Below are 17,382 nucleotides of genomic sequence, written 5' to 3'. Positions count from 1 at the left end.
GTTAAATATCAGACATTACGATGCAGAGCGCCTTGAGTGACCCTACTGAGGGGCGTAAACATGCACGCTCAGTGGGAAAACCTGGGGTTAAGACAGTGCGTGTGATAACAAACAGGTTCTGTGTAGAACACATAGAGAGAGAATGTGATTATAACACACACACCAGCTACACTCTACACTCGACACAGACACACTGAGGAGAATATGCAAATAAACATCTCTTGCACAGACAAAGACATTCTGTCACTGATTTCAATGAAATGATCAGATCATATCACACCTGTTTACAAGTGCGATTACAGGAATGGCAACGCATGTAAAGCAATGGGACCAAATTTAGGCCCTGGTGGGTCGATTTCCAGCACAGTTTGGTGATTTTCCTTCTCAAACACACTGAATAAACGGACAGAAACTCTGTGAGCAGGCCGTTCTCGGTTCACTTCAAAACAAACTCACGTGTGGTTTGTTTTAAGCATGGAATCCGACACAAACCGAAGACATCTAAACGGACCAGAACGGACCATCACTTCTCTGGTTTATTTGGTACACGCTTAGTTTCAGGTATAAAATGAGACTGAACCATTTTAGACTTCATTGTAAAATACTATATATACACATTTGACTGCATCCATAAATAATGTTATATATTTAGGCGCTGCAGTTTCTCAGTTTAGTAAGAGCAGTACGCCACTTGAGGCTGTGCTACAGATCTTACCCTGCTGTGTGTCCTGCAAAACCGCAATAACGCAGGAAGTCTCAGGGCTTATTCCTCCAATATCACAAAACAAATAAAAGCAATGAGCCCAGACAGAAGACAGAACACCATGACTCAGAACGCTCTGTGGACATTATCGCAGTTATTGTGCGTCTGACTGTGGCTGCACGTTCTGGTTCGATATTACATATGGCAGCATGAATTCCAAGCAAAGCAGATTTAAAGTGCAGCACTGTATCACTTTTTGCTTTGATCCAGACCAAAGGAACTGAACTATGGGCCTCGTTCACCAACCGTTCTGAAGAGGATATTTCTTCTTCAAACTCTGACATTCATCAGAGTTTTTATTTGGGGTTTGTTCTTCGGTAAGAACAGAATCTACACACAGCCAAGAGACAGAGGTGGAACTGCACTTTAACACGTCATGAATCTGACGGAGACGTTCTTACTTGAACTTGACTGGCCTGCACAGAGTCCTGACCTCAACCCGATAGAATACCTTTGGGATGAATTAGAGTGGAGGCTGTGAGCCAGGCCTTCTCGTCCAACATCAGTGTCTGACCTCACAAATGTGCTTCTGGAAGAACGGTCAAAAATTCCCATAAACACTCCTAACCCTTGTGGAAAGCCTTCCCAGAAGAGCTGAAGCTGTTATAGCTGCAAAGGGTGGGCCGACATCATATTAAACCCTATGGATTAAGAATGGGATGTCACTCAGGTTCATATCCGTGTGAAGCCAGATGAGCCAATATTTCTGGAAATATAGTGTATCAGCTATAGCGCCCCCTTGTTACAATAATCAGGATGCAAAGCTGCATAAAACATTTCCAGGTGACAGAATTATTATTGTTTGCACTTGCATGCTTGTGTGAGGTTTCTGGTCTAACTAATGAGCCGAATCAGGAGTCTGAAACAAGGAAATCACCAGACTGCGATGAAGTAAGACCCTCCAGGACCAGAACTGGACACTTCTGTCAAAAATTCTCCAAGCAGCAGCATCAGCAGCGCTCTGGCACGGATCTGAATGTGTTCTGGTAGCAGCTCACCTTGCTGTTCTGCAGCAGACGCGTCAGATGCTCAAAACAGTTGCTGTTGAGGAAGATGGCCTGCAGGACGGGCCGATCTGAGCACTCGAACATGTCCTGGATGGTTTCTGAAAGAAAGAGAATGGATTACAGAGAAGAGAGAAGGAAAGAAGAAAAGAAAAGAGGAGAAGAATGAGGGGGCAGAATAGTTATTCAAGTAGATCAATAACATCAGGATAATCTGTAGAGAAGCTTTCAACTGTTCTTTGAGTGTTATGTTATAATCCATGGCCTTCTAGATTTAATGGACAATACAGATACAAATGGACAGAAGAAAACAATAAATTGGGATCAGCACAATCATGGAAGTTCAAAATGATGATCTATTCCACACCTGAATGGCCAAATAAACACATTCAACCTATTTATATTTTAGAGAAGCTCATCAATAAGGGTCGTTAATAGAAAGAGAGAAAAATGACAGCCAGGAAAAACTAAAGGCCAACGTGCTCCCGACGCACCTCGTAACACAGCGCTGACGAAGAGCGCGTGCAGTAAGAGCGGCTATATACGGCAAGTCCGAGTTCATATTTATAGCCTATATGAATAAGTTGAATGAAATAAAACTTTCACCCTCGCTGATCAGCGTCGGTGTCAGGTTATTCCCTCACTAGCTGCTCACTGCTTGAGCTGAAAGATACGAGGTGAATTAGACAGGCTGTAACGTGAGCTGAGGTAACAGATCTTTATCATTTGTCTGAGCATCTAAGACTGACATCCTTGTCCTGAGTACATTTTAAGCCTCATGTGATCTACTGCGGCCCTCTGTAATGCTGAGTGGGTCACTTTGCCGTGCTGACCTTCTCGTGGAATGTCAACTTCTTCAAAAAGACTGCTTAGAATTTTTGGATGCAGGGGGAGACAATGCGGTGCGTCTGCTGTGCAGCGGCATTGAAGATTTCAGATTCACTTCGTCAGTTTAAGCTTATAAATATCCTCTAAACAGGCGTCACTTCAGGATCAGTCAGCTGGACCCAAGCCTGGACTGTGATGTGTGGCACATGTGGCCTGTGAAGTAGGCTCTCACGAGTTTAGCCAAACACTAAAGACACCACGGCTTTCTGTCACTCAGCCTTACTTTTCTCAGACATCAGTTTCATCATCTAAACTCGTTTTGTCATTGTTCTGAACTTTGCATGCAATTTCACATCTCCACCAGAGAGTCTCCAAGGCCCAGTCCCATCCCAGCCCTCGCCCCTACCACTCAGCCCGACCGCTCCGTTTTGGGTGTTCTAGTCTGGGTGTGGGGGGTTTCGGTTCTTGTTGAGATAGAGGGGTAGAGCGAAGTGTCGGGGCTAGACGACCCTCCAAACAGAGAGATATGAGAAAAAAAAAAAAAACCCGGCCAAGCGGAGCACAAGTGACCAGAGAAACCTACAAATGTGAGAATTTTCTCCATTAAAAATTACGATGACCACTGTTTTATATTAGTTTAATGTCCTTTCCCCTCCTCTGCTGTCCCTGCAGATGGGCAGGGTCGACTACAGAGCGGTGCTAGTAGCTGTTAATGAAGTGATGTTCTTTTATTAGAGTCTCATTTCTGAGGGAAGATCTCAACCACTGCCCTGTAGCTCAGTAACAAGGGGCAACACTCGAAAACAAGGGGCAGGGGTAAAAAGGAGAAACGGGACTCGGCCAAACTCTCCAAATGCTCGAAACCTGCATAGTCAGCTTTGCTACAAAGCTTCAGAATGAAGGCTTCTACCATGCATACACCATTTATAGCATGTGTATTTGAAGCAAGTCTATTTATGCACTTTGAGGTCAGTATGCAATGATGCAGGCAGGCTGTGTGTACAAGACTAAATGATGAGTCCATTTGTTTGTTAGCTACAGTAGCATCACAGAAAACTAAAGAAAGGAAACCTCGAACTGTCGAGACCAGGCAGGCAGTAATAAGAGTTAGATTTGAACTGATTTTTGTAATATTCACCGAGTTACAGAAGCAAAACCTTAACAATGACCACTTCAGATGAATGACAGTTTCACTCACCCAGCATCTTCACCTGCAGGGCTACAAAGCGGCTCTCCCAGTGCCGTGAGCGAGGAGGGGCAGGGCGACCTTTGGCTTGCGCAGTGGCAGCAGGGTCAGAATTAAGCAGTTTGAAATAGCTCTCAAGCACGGAGCTGATCTCCACCTGCCGCTGGTCAGAGCTGCTGGCTAACAGGCTGTGCACCACCTCGCGCAGGCAGGCAAGGGTCAGCAGGGCCTTGCGGTCCGGAGCCTCACTCTCCCAATCTTCTCCATCACCAACACCACCCATACACTCACTGTCCCCCAACACAGCCAACAACACCTCCAGAGTGGCAGGAGAGATCGCCAACAGAGCGTTTCTCTGTGGAGAGAGAGAGTAAACAACCTTTATTCACCAATTACAACACATACTGCACTTACTTTGGTGGACCCATCAACATTAGTTTCATACACACTGACCGACCACTTCATGAAGCCCACCTCCTCGTTTCTACGCTCAGTGTCCACTTTATCAGCTCCACTGACTGTATAGCTGCACTCTGTAGTTCTACAGTTACAGACTGTAGTCCATCTGTTTCTCTGATACTCTGTTACCCTCTTCTTCAGTGGTCAGGACCCCCATGGACCCTCACAGAGCAGGTACTGTTTGGGTGGTGGGTCATTCTCAGCACTGCAGTAACACTGACATGGTGGTGGTGTGTTAGTGTGTGTTGTGCTGGTGTGAGTGGATCAGACACAGCAGTGCTGCTGGAGTTTTTAAACACTGTGTCCACTCACTGTCCACTCTAGTAGACACTCCTACCTTGTCGGTCCACCTTGTAGATGTAAAGTCAGAGACGACAGCTCATCTGCTGCTGCACAGTTTGTGTTGGTCATCCTCTAGTCCTTCATCAGTGGTCACAGGACGCTGCCCACAGGATGCTGCCCACAGGACGCTGCCCACAGGACGCTGCCCACAGGACGCTGCCCACAGGACGCTGTTGGCTGGATATTTTTGGCCGGTGGACTATTCTACAGGGTGGGCCATTTATATGGAAACACCCAAATAAAATGGGAATGGTTGGTGATATTAACTTCCTGTTTGTGGCACATTAGTTTATGGGAGGGGAAAACTTTTCAGGATGGGTGGTGAAATTCTCAGTAAGTTTGACGTGTCACACGACCCTCTTCCCATTGGAAAAAACTAAAGTTGGATCCAAAATGACCGACTTCAAAATGGCTGCCATGGTCACCACCCATCCTGAAAAGTTTCCCCCCTCCCATAAACCAATGTGCCACAAACTGGAAGTTCATATCACCAACCATTCCCATTTTATTTGGGTGTATCCATATAAATGGCCCACCCGGTATATAGTGCTATATAGACTATATAGTGCTGAGAATGATCCACCACCCAAATAGCACCTGCTCTGTGGTGGTCTTGTGGGGGTCCTGACCACTGAACAGGGTTACAGGGGGCTAGCAAAGTATTCTATAGTTTTACGTATAAAAATGCTTCTGAAATAAGGTAACAGCTCTTCAGCTTCAAAGCTTTCAAACAGAAATTAATAATAAACTGAGCGACAGATGATTATAATCACATCACAGGTGCATTCATAATAAAATTAACTGTCCAGACCAAAATCACAATTAATATGCAGAATGCCCAGCATTTCAAAAGTGATGGTGACCAAATCTTGCGGGAGATCTTACGGCAGAACAACACTGTAAATACACATTTACAGTAGACCATGTATGTAAATTATTTATATAACTCATTACAAAACAAGGAAAATATAAAAATACTTGTAATATTAACATTAAAAAAAAACGTTTGCCATCTAATTTATAACATTTTAATAGACAATGTGTAACAACAGATAGTTGTTTAATAAAATAAAGTGTAGATGACGTGTGACGAGCTTTTGAATGGTGTTGTGTACACAGGGGTATGTGGGATGTGAGAGGAGCTTTCTGATGCAGAGAGACGCTATATGGGCTGAACATGTGGTGTAGCTCCGCCCTCACCTGGCCTCCAGCAACTATGGCCCCAAACAGGTGCAGGAGACAACACTTCAGACTGTCCTTCAGGTGCTCGCTCTCTTGGAAACACTCTGCCAACCCACACACACACACACAGACAGAGGTAATCAGCCGCTGATGGCGTTTTCTTATCTATGCAAAGAAACTTCAGTGTGTTTTTCCCTCTAGAGCTGCACTTCTTCATTCAATGGCTCCTTTGTCCACACACACACACACACACACAGGCAAAGTTCTGGCACAACAATGTCTCTCTCATACACACTGTCGTGGGACGTGGCTGGTGTAGAAACAGAAGCACTGTCAGCCGATCAGAGCAACACACAAAGGGCAAATTCAGAGAGACCAACAGGCAGAGCGACAGAGAGACAGACAGACAGACAGGCAGTCAGATAGACACAAAGTTTAACAATGCTTCTCCAGGACAAACGACAGCTTGTGTCAGACAAGTGGACGATCGATGTGTCTGATCCAACAAAGTAAACAGGAAGTAAACAGGCCAACGCATTATTTTATAAAGCACAGACTGATGTGTCCAAACCCACCCGATAAGACATTCCTCTCTCTCTCCGTTTCTGGCATCATGGACTTTTTATCTCAAAATACCAACTTATTTTCTCAAAATACTGACTTAGTATCTCAAAATCATTTTTCCCCTCATATCTTGAAATAATGACTTTTTTTTTAAATACAGACTTTTTTGGGTTAGTACTGTTATGAAATAGTAAGTCATTATTTTGAAGTAGGTTTTTTGAGAAAGTAAGTCACTGAATACACTGACAAACAGATCCGGTCCAGTTCAGCAGTAACAATCACATACCATGGAATTCAGGGAAAGACCATCACTGTGAATTTAAAACTCGTGTGAAACAGACGATATTTCAAGAAAATGAGTCATTATGTTAAAAACGTTAAGCCAATATTTCAAAGAAGTGTGTCCCCATTTTAAACTACAACATCAATATTTTGACAGATTTACTAAAACAGTGTAATTATCTGTGATTTACACAGAGATCATAAAGTGCTCAGTGCAAAACTTAACGTCTGAATGACTGTACGCAGCCCAGCGTTCACTAAAGCTATCAGCCTTTTTTCCGTGGAAGAGTGATCATGGACTTCAGACGTGTCCACAACACAAAACTACAACGTTACAATGTCAAGATGGACAGAGAGAGAGACAGAGAGAGAGAGAAACAGACAGACAGAGAGAGAGACAGAGAGACAGAGAGAGAGACAGAAAGAGAGAGAGAGAGACAGACAGACAGAGAGACAGACAGACAGACAGAGAGACAGAAGGAGAGACAGAAAGAGAGAGAGACAGACAGACAGACAGAGAGACAGACAGACAGAGAGACAGAGACAGACAGACAGACAGACAGACAAACAGACAGACAGACAGACAGACAGACAGACAGAGAGACAGAGAGACAGATACTCACGGTAGAAAAATGGGACGAATTCCACGGTGAGGGGAGCCGCTTTAAACTTCTGTCTGCTTTTCTCCACGGTGCCTAACTGCTGCCTACACACACACACACACACACACACACACACACAGTCAACCTATATGGTCGTATGCAAGTTTGGGACATTTGCCCTGCACAAATGATGCAGAAATACTGTTTATCTGCTGAATTTAAAATCATTAAAAATAATAAACATTAAATGTGCCTCATATTTTTTCTTTCCCACTGGGTTAAATATAGCAAACGAGCAGAAACAGCACTAAAACATGCAGAATCCAGGCTTGTTCCCTGCCGAGGATTTTTCATTTAGAAAATTAAAAAACCAGGAAATCTGAACTTGAAATAAAAATAACTCATAACTCCTGCACAAGATTCTGAGTAAAACACTCCATATAACTATATAAATATGAATAATTATAACACTGTTCCACTCAAAACAAAAACAATCCTTAGTTTTTCCACGGTTTTCTATGGGCACTATTATTTTGCTGGTATTTGCTGTTATTTCCAGCCTGCTGCAGATCTATACTCCACATATTTCCAGCCCTTACTGAAAACGACGCAAGTCCAGGCGCTGCTACTCTCGAGGTTTGCTGTGCTGCCAGCGTTTATAACTGATGATGTCACACTGGTCCAGATGCAGTGACCGCTGTGCTATACAGAGGTAATTTCTCTTCAGGAAATTGACTCTCAGGTAAATATTACAGTTATTGAAACCAGGTGGAAATTTAAATACAGCATGTCACACAGGTTTAACCCCTGAGACTCAAAGAACCTTTGAAAACCATCTCTTTTCTAGTGTATGTAAATACTGGAAAAATATATACTTCCAAAATATACCAAAACTGTGGCTCTTAGCACAGGACAAGAGCATAAGTATGGCAACAAAGCAGGGGTCAAAGCGCTCTCGGCGTCAGAGTTTGTGCAGCGGGATCAGCGAAGACCTGATACTGCTGTGCTCCTTGTTGGCTCTTTAGCTGAACACACACTCGGAACGAGGACACGGAACAACATGCAGCGCTGTACTTTTAATGAATCCTGAATGAAGAGGAGAGTCATTCTCAACAGCAAGTGAAGCCCAGAGCACATGGACACATCACGCCTCATGCTCCAGTAACTTCCTGAGCTTTTCCTAAAACCGCGGAATTTAAGACGTTTGCACCTTTGTGCTCGAGTGTGTAGACTCTGCTCTTACCTAAAGACAAACGCCAGGCTGAAATGTGTACGAGGGGTTTAAGAAGAACGATTTCATTACGACGGTGTTTGGATGGGGAACGACGGTGTTTGGATGGGGAACAACTATGTTTGGATGGGGAATGATGGTGATTGGATAGGGAAGGATGGTGTTTGCATGGGGAACGACGGTGTTTGGATGGGGAACGACGGTGTTTGGATAGGGAATGATGGTGTTTGGATGGGGAATGACGGTGTTTGGATGGGGAATGACGGTGTTTGGATGGGGAACGACGGTGTTTGGATGGGGAACGACGGTGTTTGGATGGGGAACGACGGTGTTGGGATGGGGAATGACGGTGTTTGGATGGGGACCCCGGCACCCTTCACACTTTGCCAAAGAAACCATGAACAGTGAATACCTGTTAAACACGTTCTGAAGCTGAGAGAGAGCAAAAACATGCATTGATGGTGCTCCCTGAGGGCTGGACTTAAGCTAAAAGTAGGAACAAACCAATAGAGAGGCTTTCTTCATTAAACAGAGTTAAGATTTATGTGACTCATATGTAGTGTAACCAATTTCTGGTCAGCGTGGGGTGGATTTATAAATACCTGTGTATTCGATGTCTCCAGTTGTGATACGGGTCATAAAGACTCTCACAGAAGGCCAGAGCATGACGAACAAACTCCTCGGCTTGAGTTTGATCAGCCAACTCCTTTTCTTTGGTCTTACTCTTCAGCTACAGAGAAGAGGCAGAGACACAGAGTGAGAGACGATACTGGAAACAGCATCGTAATCCTTACAAAAACAAAAATAGAGCAAAGATAATGAACACAAGTCAAAGATCGACAGATAAACAGGAGAGGAGTTAGAGATGGAAAGGAAGAAGGGAGGAAAAAGGGAAAGAAGGAAGGGAAGGAAAATGGGAGAACTAATCATCCAACATCAGTACGTGACCTCACTAATACGCTCTTGTGGCTAAATGCAATTAAATCCTCGTGTGAGACAGAGACAGATTTAGAGAGACAGACAGAGAGAGAGAGAGACAGAGACAGAGACAGAGACAGAGAGAGAGAGAGAGAGAGAGAGAGAGAGAGAGAGAGAGAGAGAGAGAGAGAGGGGGAAAGTGCAAACCTGCTGGATGTAGAGCGTTGTCATGGTGATAATTTGATTGATGTAGGAACAGGTGCCTATCTCCTCCACATTAGACAGGTTCCTGTCAGAGAAATCACAAACACGTCAGTGTGCGTTCGCGCGCCTGCGAGTGAGTGAGTGAGTGAGTGAGTGAGTGAGTGAGTGAGTGAGTGAGTGAGTGAGTGAGTGAGTGAGTGAGTGAGTGAGTGAGTGAGTGAGTGATCGCTACACAGCTGTAGAATGAGAGGTCATTAGTTTCGCAGTCAGTGGCTTTTTCCTGCCATGAACACATTTCCCCACACACACACACACACACACACACACACACACACACACACAGGGATGCAGCTGGACCGGGTCAGGAGCAGAACGTTAGAGTGTCTGGAGAGTAGTGTGTGTGTGTGTGTGTGTGTGTGTGTGTGTGTGTGTGTGTGTGTGTGTGTGTGTGTGTACATACGTTTGTGTGGCACTGGAAATATTCTCTCCACTAGAGAACTGATGTTAAATTATACAATTTCTAAGATCCTTAATAATAAATTATCTGTGTGTGTGTGTGTGTGTGTGTGTGTGTGTGTGTGTGTGTGTGTGTGTGTGTGTGTGTGTGTGTGTCTGTCTGTCTGTGTCTATTAGAGCATATGATTGGGGCAGCAGGTGTCTGGGGTGGAAAGCACCTGTGACTCCAGCAGCATTAAACATTAAAAACAGAGGAAGAGGAACTCGCTTCACATCACCTGTGAAAGCCTTCACCTGATCTCCACTTAACCCCGTGCACCCACATCACAGCCATACAGCCATACACATACAGCTGCTCTGCACCATAGCCTGCTGGGAAATCACCCTGCCCAGTGCCTCTCAGCCACAGCGGACCATCTGGACTCATTAACGGATGATATAAAGAACAAACTAGCTTACAGGTAAATGAGTCTGGAGTGATAGCGGTCAGAGACGACCACAGGTTCTCCAGTACTCTGTAACGGATCCAGGTCCAGTATTCATATATGCAAATCACTGTGTTTCAACCCAGGAACAGAACAAAATTACAGGTGAACAACTCTGTTATGTTTAAGGCTGGAGCAGGTGATTCTCTAGAGACCAGGAAGTATGAGCCAGTCTTTCAAAAAGTCCCACCCCCTACTTTCAGCTCTCCTTCCAAAGCCACGCACCCAAAGCCCACAAACACACACGGCCTGACCAGATAATTACCCGTCCAACAGAAAAGCAGTACGCCCTGCATCGCTTTCCAGGCCTTTCAACTCCCTCAGGACTGACCAGCTTCAGAAAGCCACACTGATGTTCAGTCCAGTTTGCCCTCTCGCTTTATCCAGTCTTTATGTTTGAAGTCTTTGTACTGCATCTCTCTTTTCTTTCTTTAGCTGTGCAAGCTTTTGTGGGTACTTGTGTAACCTTCTCTGCCAATCTTGCGAACCTCGCTACCTTTCAGCATCCAATCATTTCATTCAGGCTGAATGAAAAGGCTGGATGGGGTTCTTACTGTCCTGTGGCTCCACAGATGCTGTGTGTCTTTTTATTGTCTGAGCTTTTGATTTACTGACCGCTATAGAGATATAAAGAGTATATTAAGAAATACATGGTGGGTCATTCTCAGCACTGCAGTAACACTGATGTGGTGGTGGTGTGTTGGTGTGTGCTGTGCTGGTCTGAGTGGATCAGACACAGCAGTGCTGCTGGAGTGTCACTGCTGGACTGAGAATAGCCCACCAAAGAAAATGTCTAAATATCCACAAACTGTGCAGCAGCAGATGATCTGTCGTCTCTGACTTTACATCTACAAGGTGGACCGACAAGTGTCTAATAGAGTGGACAGTGAGTGGACACCGTGTTTAAAATCTCCAGCAGCACTGCTGCGTCTGGTCCACTCAGAGCAGCTATAAAGAGTGCTGGCCTGCCGGCAGCAGGGTGAGGTTTTCCCGCTGCGCTGTGTGAGCTCCTACCTGCAGATGATGATCAGGAATTTGAGCAGCAGCAGAGCGAGATGCTGCTGTTCTTGCTCCAGCCCAGCCGAGGCCTTCTGCACACACTGCAGCAGCTGCACCCGCAAAACCTGCAGGATGTTATCCGGAAGCAGCGAGAGGACAGGTGGAACCTCCTCCGACCTACGCACATACACACACACACACACACACACACACATTTAAAACTGCCACATGAAAGAATATTTACCCACAGGATGAGCTAAACACCTTCTCACTAACGATAAAATCATTTGACAGTTCATCTCATCTGTGGTCTCACTTTAGTTGGACAGTTCTTCTGACCCTGTTCTTCTAGCCAACACATCTGCATTTCTCTGCGTAATGCGGTGGCTGAAATGTAAGCAGTGCCATTGAGCGTTTTGGTGTGAATAATAAAGAAACTTTATAAGTTTTAAGACAGATCTGTTTACAGTGGAGGAACCAAAATCACGACACACATATAGAGATTTATTTGCTGTCCAAAATGACCAGTGAACCCACAGTGAGAGAGAGAGACCGGGAGAGAGAGAGACAGAGAGAGAGAGACAGTCTGTGTGTGTGTTTGTGTGTGTGTGTGTGTGTGTGTGTGCGCAAGAGAGAGGGGGATTTAATATACTGAGGAATGTGTGAGAGCTGCACAGCTGGAGAGGAGGAGGGGTGGGAAATTCATCTCTCACACTCTCTCCTTCATTACTGACTCTCTCTCTCTCTCTCTCCTCAGTCCTTCTCTGATGATGTTAGTGTCATACACACTTCTTCTTATTCTGTCCATCTTCCGTTTCCATCTTTCTTATTCTATTCTCTCTCACTCTTTGATTCTCTCCTTCACACACTCCTCCTCCTCTCTCTCTCTCTTTCTCTCTACCTCTCTGGTTCCTCGACTCGCCCATTCACATTCTCTCTCTCTCTGTCTCTCTCTCTCTGTGTGTCTCTCTCTCCTCGTGCAGTGTGTTATGTAATATAATCTGACAGACTGAGCTCTGGTCACATGACAGCAGCTGGAGAAACAAAGAGATCTGCCAGGGAAAAGCTCCGGGTCCTTTCCTCCTTATTCCTCTCCCCCTGTCGCCCCATGATTCCAGTTTTCCTCTGATTCTCTTTTCCTTCCTCTCTCCCTCTCTCTCTCTCTCTCTCTCTCTCTGTTTTCTCTCTCTATGTAAAGTGTGTGTTTATCTATTAAAGTTCTTCTCTCCCTCTCTGTCTGTCTGTCTGTCTGTCTGTCTGTCTGTCTGTCTGTCTGTCTGTCTGTCTGTCTGTCTGTCTCTGTGTCGGTCTCTCTGTCCCCAGCATGCAGTGCAACAAGAGTGCTTTCTGACCCCCCAACCACAAACTGTGGGTCACCAGATTCACAGAAAGAAAAGATGTCTGGTGTCCAGCTCAAGAAAATAAGCAGTTTATAGAAAAAATACAGACAGCAAATCATTTTTATTTGGAATTGTTTTTAAATATTTTTACTAGTTTTGGCACAGTTTTAATAAACAGTGGCCCTGTTCATTTAAAATATGCCAAAATGTTAAATAAATATGAAATAAATACAGCTGGACTTTTTAACACAGTCCTTTAGTGGCTGAGTTTGATGCCCTTGATCTGATTCTAATCAATTCTAGCGTTTCACATTGATGCAGCTGAATCAGCATCACACAGCGTTTCACAAGCAGTGTTCAACAAAATGAGACAGTGAAGTTAAATTATTTCCCCCAATTTCACAAACTTATGCTGTAATCAGAGTGAGGTGTCTGGACCAACGAAGCACCTACAGTCTCTGCCAGACTTCACTGAACCTTTCAGAGGGACAGCATTTGATGGTCAGGTGAGACCAGGTCTTTGACAACAAACAATAGAGGTGGGTTTGGCATGGAGACAGACAGCCATGCAGAAAAGCCCCTCATCTCCACTGTGAAGTACGGTGGTGGATCTGTGACCCTGTGGGGCTGTTTTTCAGATATACGGTCTCAAACTCCATCAACTAAATAAAACCAAAACCTGACCGCCTCAGCCAGAAACTCCGAGCTGGGCCATGGTTTGGACTTTCCAGCAGGACAGTGATTCAAAGCCTGCCTCAAAATTCAACTCAAATATAGTCCACTGACCAAATAACTAAGGCCCCCTGACCAACACCCCTTAGAAAACCTGTGGATGAGCTGAAGAGGAGTGTCCAGCGTGGAGCTCTGAATCTGAAGGTTCTGGAGAGGCTCTGTATGGAGGAGTCTCAGATCTTTGCCATGCGGTCTTCAGTCTCACTCAGCGTTACAGGAGACTCAGAGCAGTTAACTGCAGATTTAGGTTTCTTTTCAATCAGCGTACAATATTTTGAACAAAAGATCAAAAGGATAATCAATAAAAATGTTTTTACAGCCTGTTTTGGGAGCCGATATTTGTCAAGAGCACCGTTTATACAGCGGGAACACTGTTTGAAATAAGGTCCACTGGTGGTTTGGATAGTAAATAAACAGCCATATCTGTGTTGTAGATATCAGCATCCTTGGTCTCTATTAGCACTACAAAGACATCAGCGTCACTCCAAAAGATGTTTCTCAAATGTTGAGCGTTGATCAATTCTGAAAAACGGTGCAATTCCCCTTTAAGCTGCAAACTATGATTCTCTTCCTATGAAAAGTAAATACACACACACAGACACACACACACACACACACACACACACACACACACACACACACACACAGTAACATCCATAGAGGGAAGGCAGAGTGTGTGATTCAGGTTTCTTGCTGCAGGGAAAGTGCAGTTACAGTTACAGTTACACACCCACACACACCCACACACACCCACACTATAATGTACACATGGACAGCATTATGTTGCTCCTTCACTTGGCACATTTGGCACTTAACTCCACTGCACATACCTTCATTGTGCTTATCGTGTGTATTTCATAGACGGATAGTTTGTTTTATTTGTTCTATAACGTGGCTCTTCTGTTTAACTGTTTCTTATTACCTTATTGCTTCATGTGAGCGGCAGTTATCCAAGCGCTTCACTGCTAGTTGTACCACGTACACTGATCAGGCGTAACGTTCTGACCACCTCCTCGTTTCTACACTCACTGTCCACTTTATCAGCTCCACTTACTGTATAGCTGCACTCTGTAGTTCTACAGTTACAGACTATAGTCCACACTGACGTGGTGGTGTGTTGGTGTGTGTTGTGCTGGTCTGAGTGGATCAGACACAGCAGTGCTGCTGGAGTTTTAAACACTGTGTCCACTCACTGTCCACTCTATTAGACACTCCTACCATGTCGGTCCACCTTGTAGATGTAAAGTCAGAGACGACAGCTCATCTGCTGCTGCACAGTTTGTGTTGGTCATCCTCTAGTCCTTCATCAGTGGACACAGGACGCTGCCCACAGGACGCTGCAAGCTGCATATTTTTGGTTGGTGGACTGTTCGCAGTACAGCAGTGACACTGAGGTGTTTAAAAACTCCAGCAGCACTGCTGTGTCTGATCCACTCAGACCAGCACAACACACACTAACACACCACCACCACGTCAGTGTTACTGCAGTACTGAGAATGACCCACCACCCAAATAGTACCTGCTCTGTGAGGATCCATGGAGGTCCTGACCACTGAAGAACAGGGTAACAGAGTATCAGAGAAACAGATGGACTACAGTCTGTAACTGTAGAACTACAGAGTGCAGCTATACAGTAAGTGGAGCTGATAAAGTGGACAGTGAGCGTAGAAACAAGGAGGTGGTCAGAATGTTATGACTGTGTATGTGACAAATAAAACTCTGAAATCTGAAACAAACGGGGATTAGATATCATTATTCAGGTATTTGCTATGTTTCATTTTAGAAAGACAGCAGTTTTAGTCAAACTGGGCACCAAAAAGTGACCGCTGCACCATTTAAGGTGGATCAGGAAAACTGGAACATGAAGCAGGCGAATAGAAAGCTGACTGTAGCTTCACCCTTCTCCCTGTGTTTTGGGGATTATTTTATTTTTCTGTGTATTAATATTAGAAGTGATTCACTCACTGATGGATTTGCTGGTGTGTGACGCTAAACTCGGTTTTAATGTCAGGATCGGACTGAAAACCTTCCTGCTGGTCTGGACGGCTAATTATCACGATCAGTTACTAAAGATATGAAAGCTACTGAGAGCAGATCCGTCCAGTCTAGATTGATCTGAGGATTAAAACAGAACAGATTTGGTGAAAATGAGTTGAGTAGTAAGGAAGCTGTGGCCGATTTAATCCTGAGACTCTTCGTCTCTCAATACCAGTGAGTTTGATCACAAACAGACCTTGACCTCTCCAACATGGTGGATGCACAAACTGGGCAGGGGACACAGATCAGGGAGAAACACCCAACCCCAAATTCTCAGCTACACGTCAAGCAGAGCTGACTGGCTATTCGTAGTACTGGGGGCAGTCGAGACCCAAAAATCAGCGCCCCAAATCGGAACTAACGCTAAATCAAACAGAGCAGCTCAAAGATCGGCACAAACGGCTGGAGGGACAAGAGACAGTATAAATACACAGTAACTACAAAGATAATAAACAGACAACAAATACAGAATAACCAAGACACACAGGAGGGAACCGCTGCACACAGTGAGTGTGTCGCCTTCAGAGAGGGACATTCAGTGTGCAAATTATTCCGTACACAACGGTATCAAAAATAATATGATATCAAAATATTACTAAACCTACAAGGAGCATTCAGTCCTGCAGAGAGAACGAAGAAAGAGCTCAGAGCTCTAAACAGTGCAGCTGTACCTGCTTGGCGGTTTCTCAAAATCCACATCCAGGCATCGATCATATGAGCCGATAAAGATCTCCAACCACAGCCTCAGATAATCAGGATCCCTCTGAGAGAGAGAGAGAGAGAGAGAGAGAGAGAGAGAGAGAGAGAGAGAGAGAGAGAGAGAGAGAGAGAGAGAGAAATGAAAATCTATTATTTTATTTATTCATTTTTTTAATTTTGCCACCAACAGCTCATTTACACAGGAATAGCAGTAAAATTATATATTTAAAGATGCAGACAGAGTTTAATTAAATAAAGACTCAATAAACCAAAAATGTCACGTATCCTGGAAAGTGTGCATGCAGTGGCACGACTACTTTTGGGGGGTGGGGGGGTGGGGGGCCCGCACTGAATAGAGACATAGACGCTATTGTAAACGCACAGAAATATCAAATTTCATAACAGCAAGCATCGCTTCAATCAACTCCACACAGCCTACTGACCTCTACTCATCTCCCTCCTATTCAACAGACCCTCCACGATATATCGATTATTCATAACGTTAACATTTTAAACAGGCTGTGTCGTGTGAACGTGGTGTGACATCTTTAATCCTGTAAGAACCTATTTACACCACTGTGTGAACATCTGCTTCTAGAATATACTGCAGAGTGGGCTGCAGTTCCATCAGGTTCGATGGGATTTTTGCCAATGCACAGCTGGTCAAACCCTCACAACAGTAAAACACGTGTGTGGGCCGAGCACGGAGCGGACGATTGTGCGTGACAGACGGGCTTCAGTCTGTAGCTGTACACCTGTATAGTGGACCTACAAGGCAGGTGAAGCTCATAAAGCAGCCAGTGATTCATTAATTTACAAAAACACAAACTGGGATATTATTAAAAGACAATAAACCAATATTTGTCTGAACACCAAGCAACAAAAAAATAATAATCTCACATCTATAAAAACTAATGTCTGATACTTTGCATTTCAAAGGACATTTGAATTGGAAATGAATACAGTATTGGAGGATGATGCATGTTCCAGATGTCACGGGGGGTGGGAGCTATGGAAAGAACTCAATTGGAAGGATAAAATGAGGTATTTCAGGACCCCACTAGTTGCA

The 17,382-nt window shown here is 44.5% G+C and overlaps 1 protein-coding gene across 4 annotated transcripts in view; it reads right to left on the bottom strand.

Moving 5' to 3' along the window:
* The window catches only part of nbeal1 (neurobeachin-like 1), a 93,918-nt gene that overhangs the window by 54,558 nt on the left and 21,978 nt on the right, over nt 1-17,382 (bottom strand). For all 4 annotated transcript variants that reach the window (XM_037536372.1, XM_037536373.1, XM_037536374.1 and 1 more), the window contains exons 3-10: nt 16,286-16,377; nt 11,521-11,682; nt 9,569-9,650; nt 9,046-9,173; nt 7,234-7,316; nt 5,783-5,868; nt 3,794-4,136; nt 1,762-1,868 (exon numbers count right to left, since the gene is read on the bottom strand). In XM_037536372.1, coding sequence (XP_037392269.1) covers nt 1,762-1,868; nt 3,794-4,136; nt 5,783-5,868; nt 7,234-7,316; nt 9,046-9,173; nt 9,569-9,650; nt 11,521-11,682; nt 16,286-16,377 — 1,083 coding nt within the window. The remainder of the gene's footprint in view (nt 1-1,761; nt 1,869-3,793; nt 4,137-5,782; nt 5,869-7,233; nt 7,317-9,045; nt 9,174-9,568; nt 9,651-11,520; nt 11,683-16,285; nt 16,378-17,382) is intronic.

The sequence above is a fragment of the Pygocentrus nattereri genome, chromosome 30 (assembly GCF_015220715.1).
Source record: "Pygocentrus nattereri isolate fPygNat1 chromosome 30, fPygNat1.pri, whole genome shotgun sequence".
In the NCBI taxonomy this organism is placed as follows: Eukaryota; Metazoa; Chordata; class Actinopteri; order Characiformes; family Serrasalmidae; genus Pygocentrus; species Pygocentrus nattereri.
This window is presented reverse-complemented; position numbering and strand designations above follow the sequence as displayed.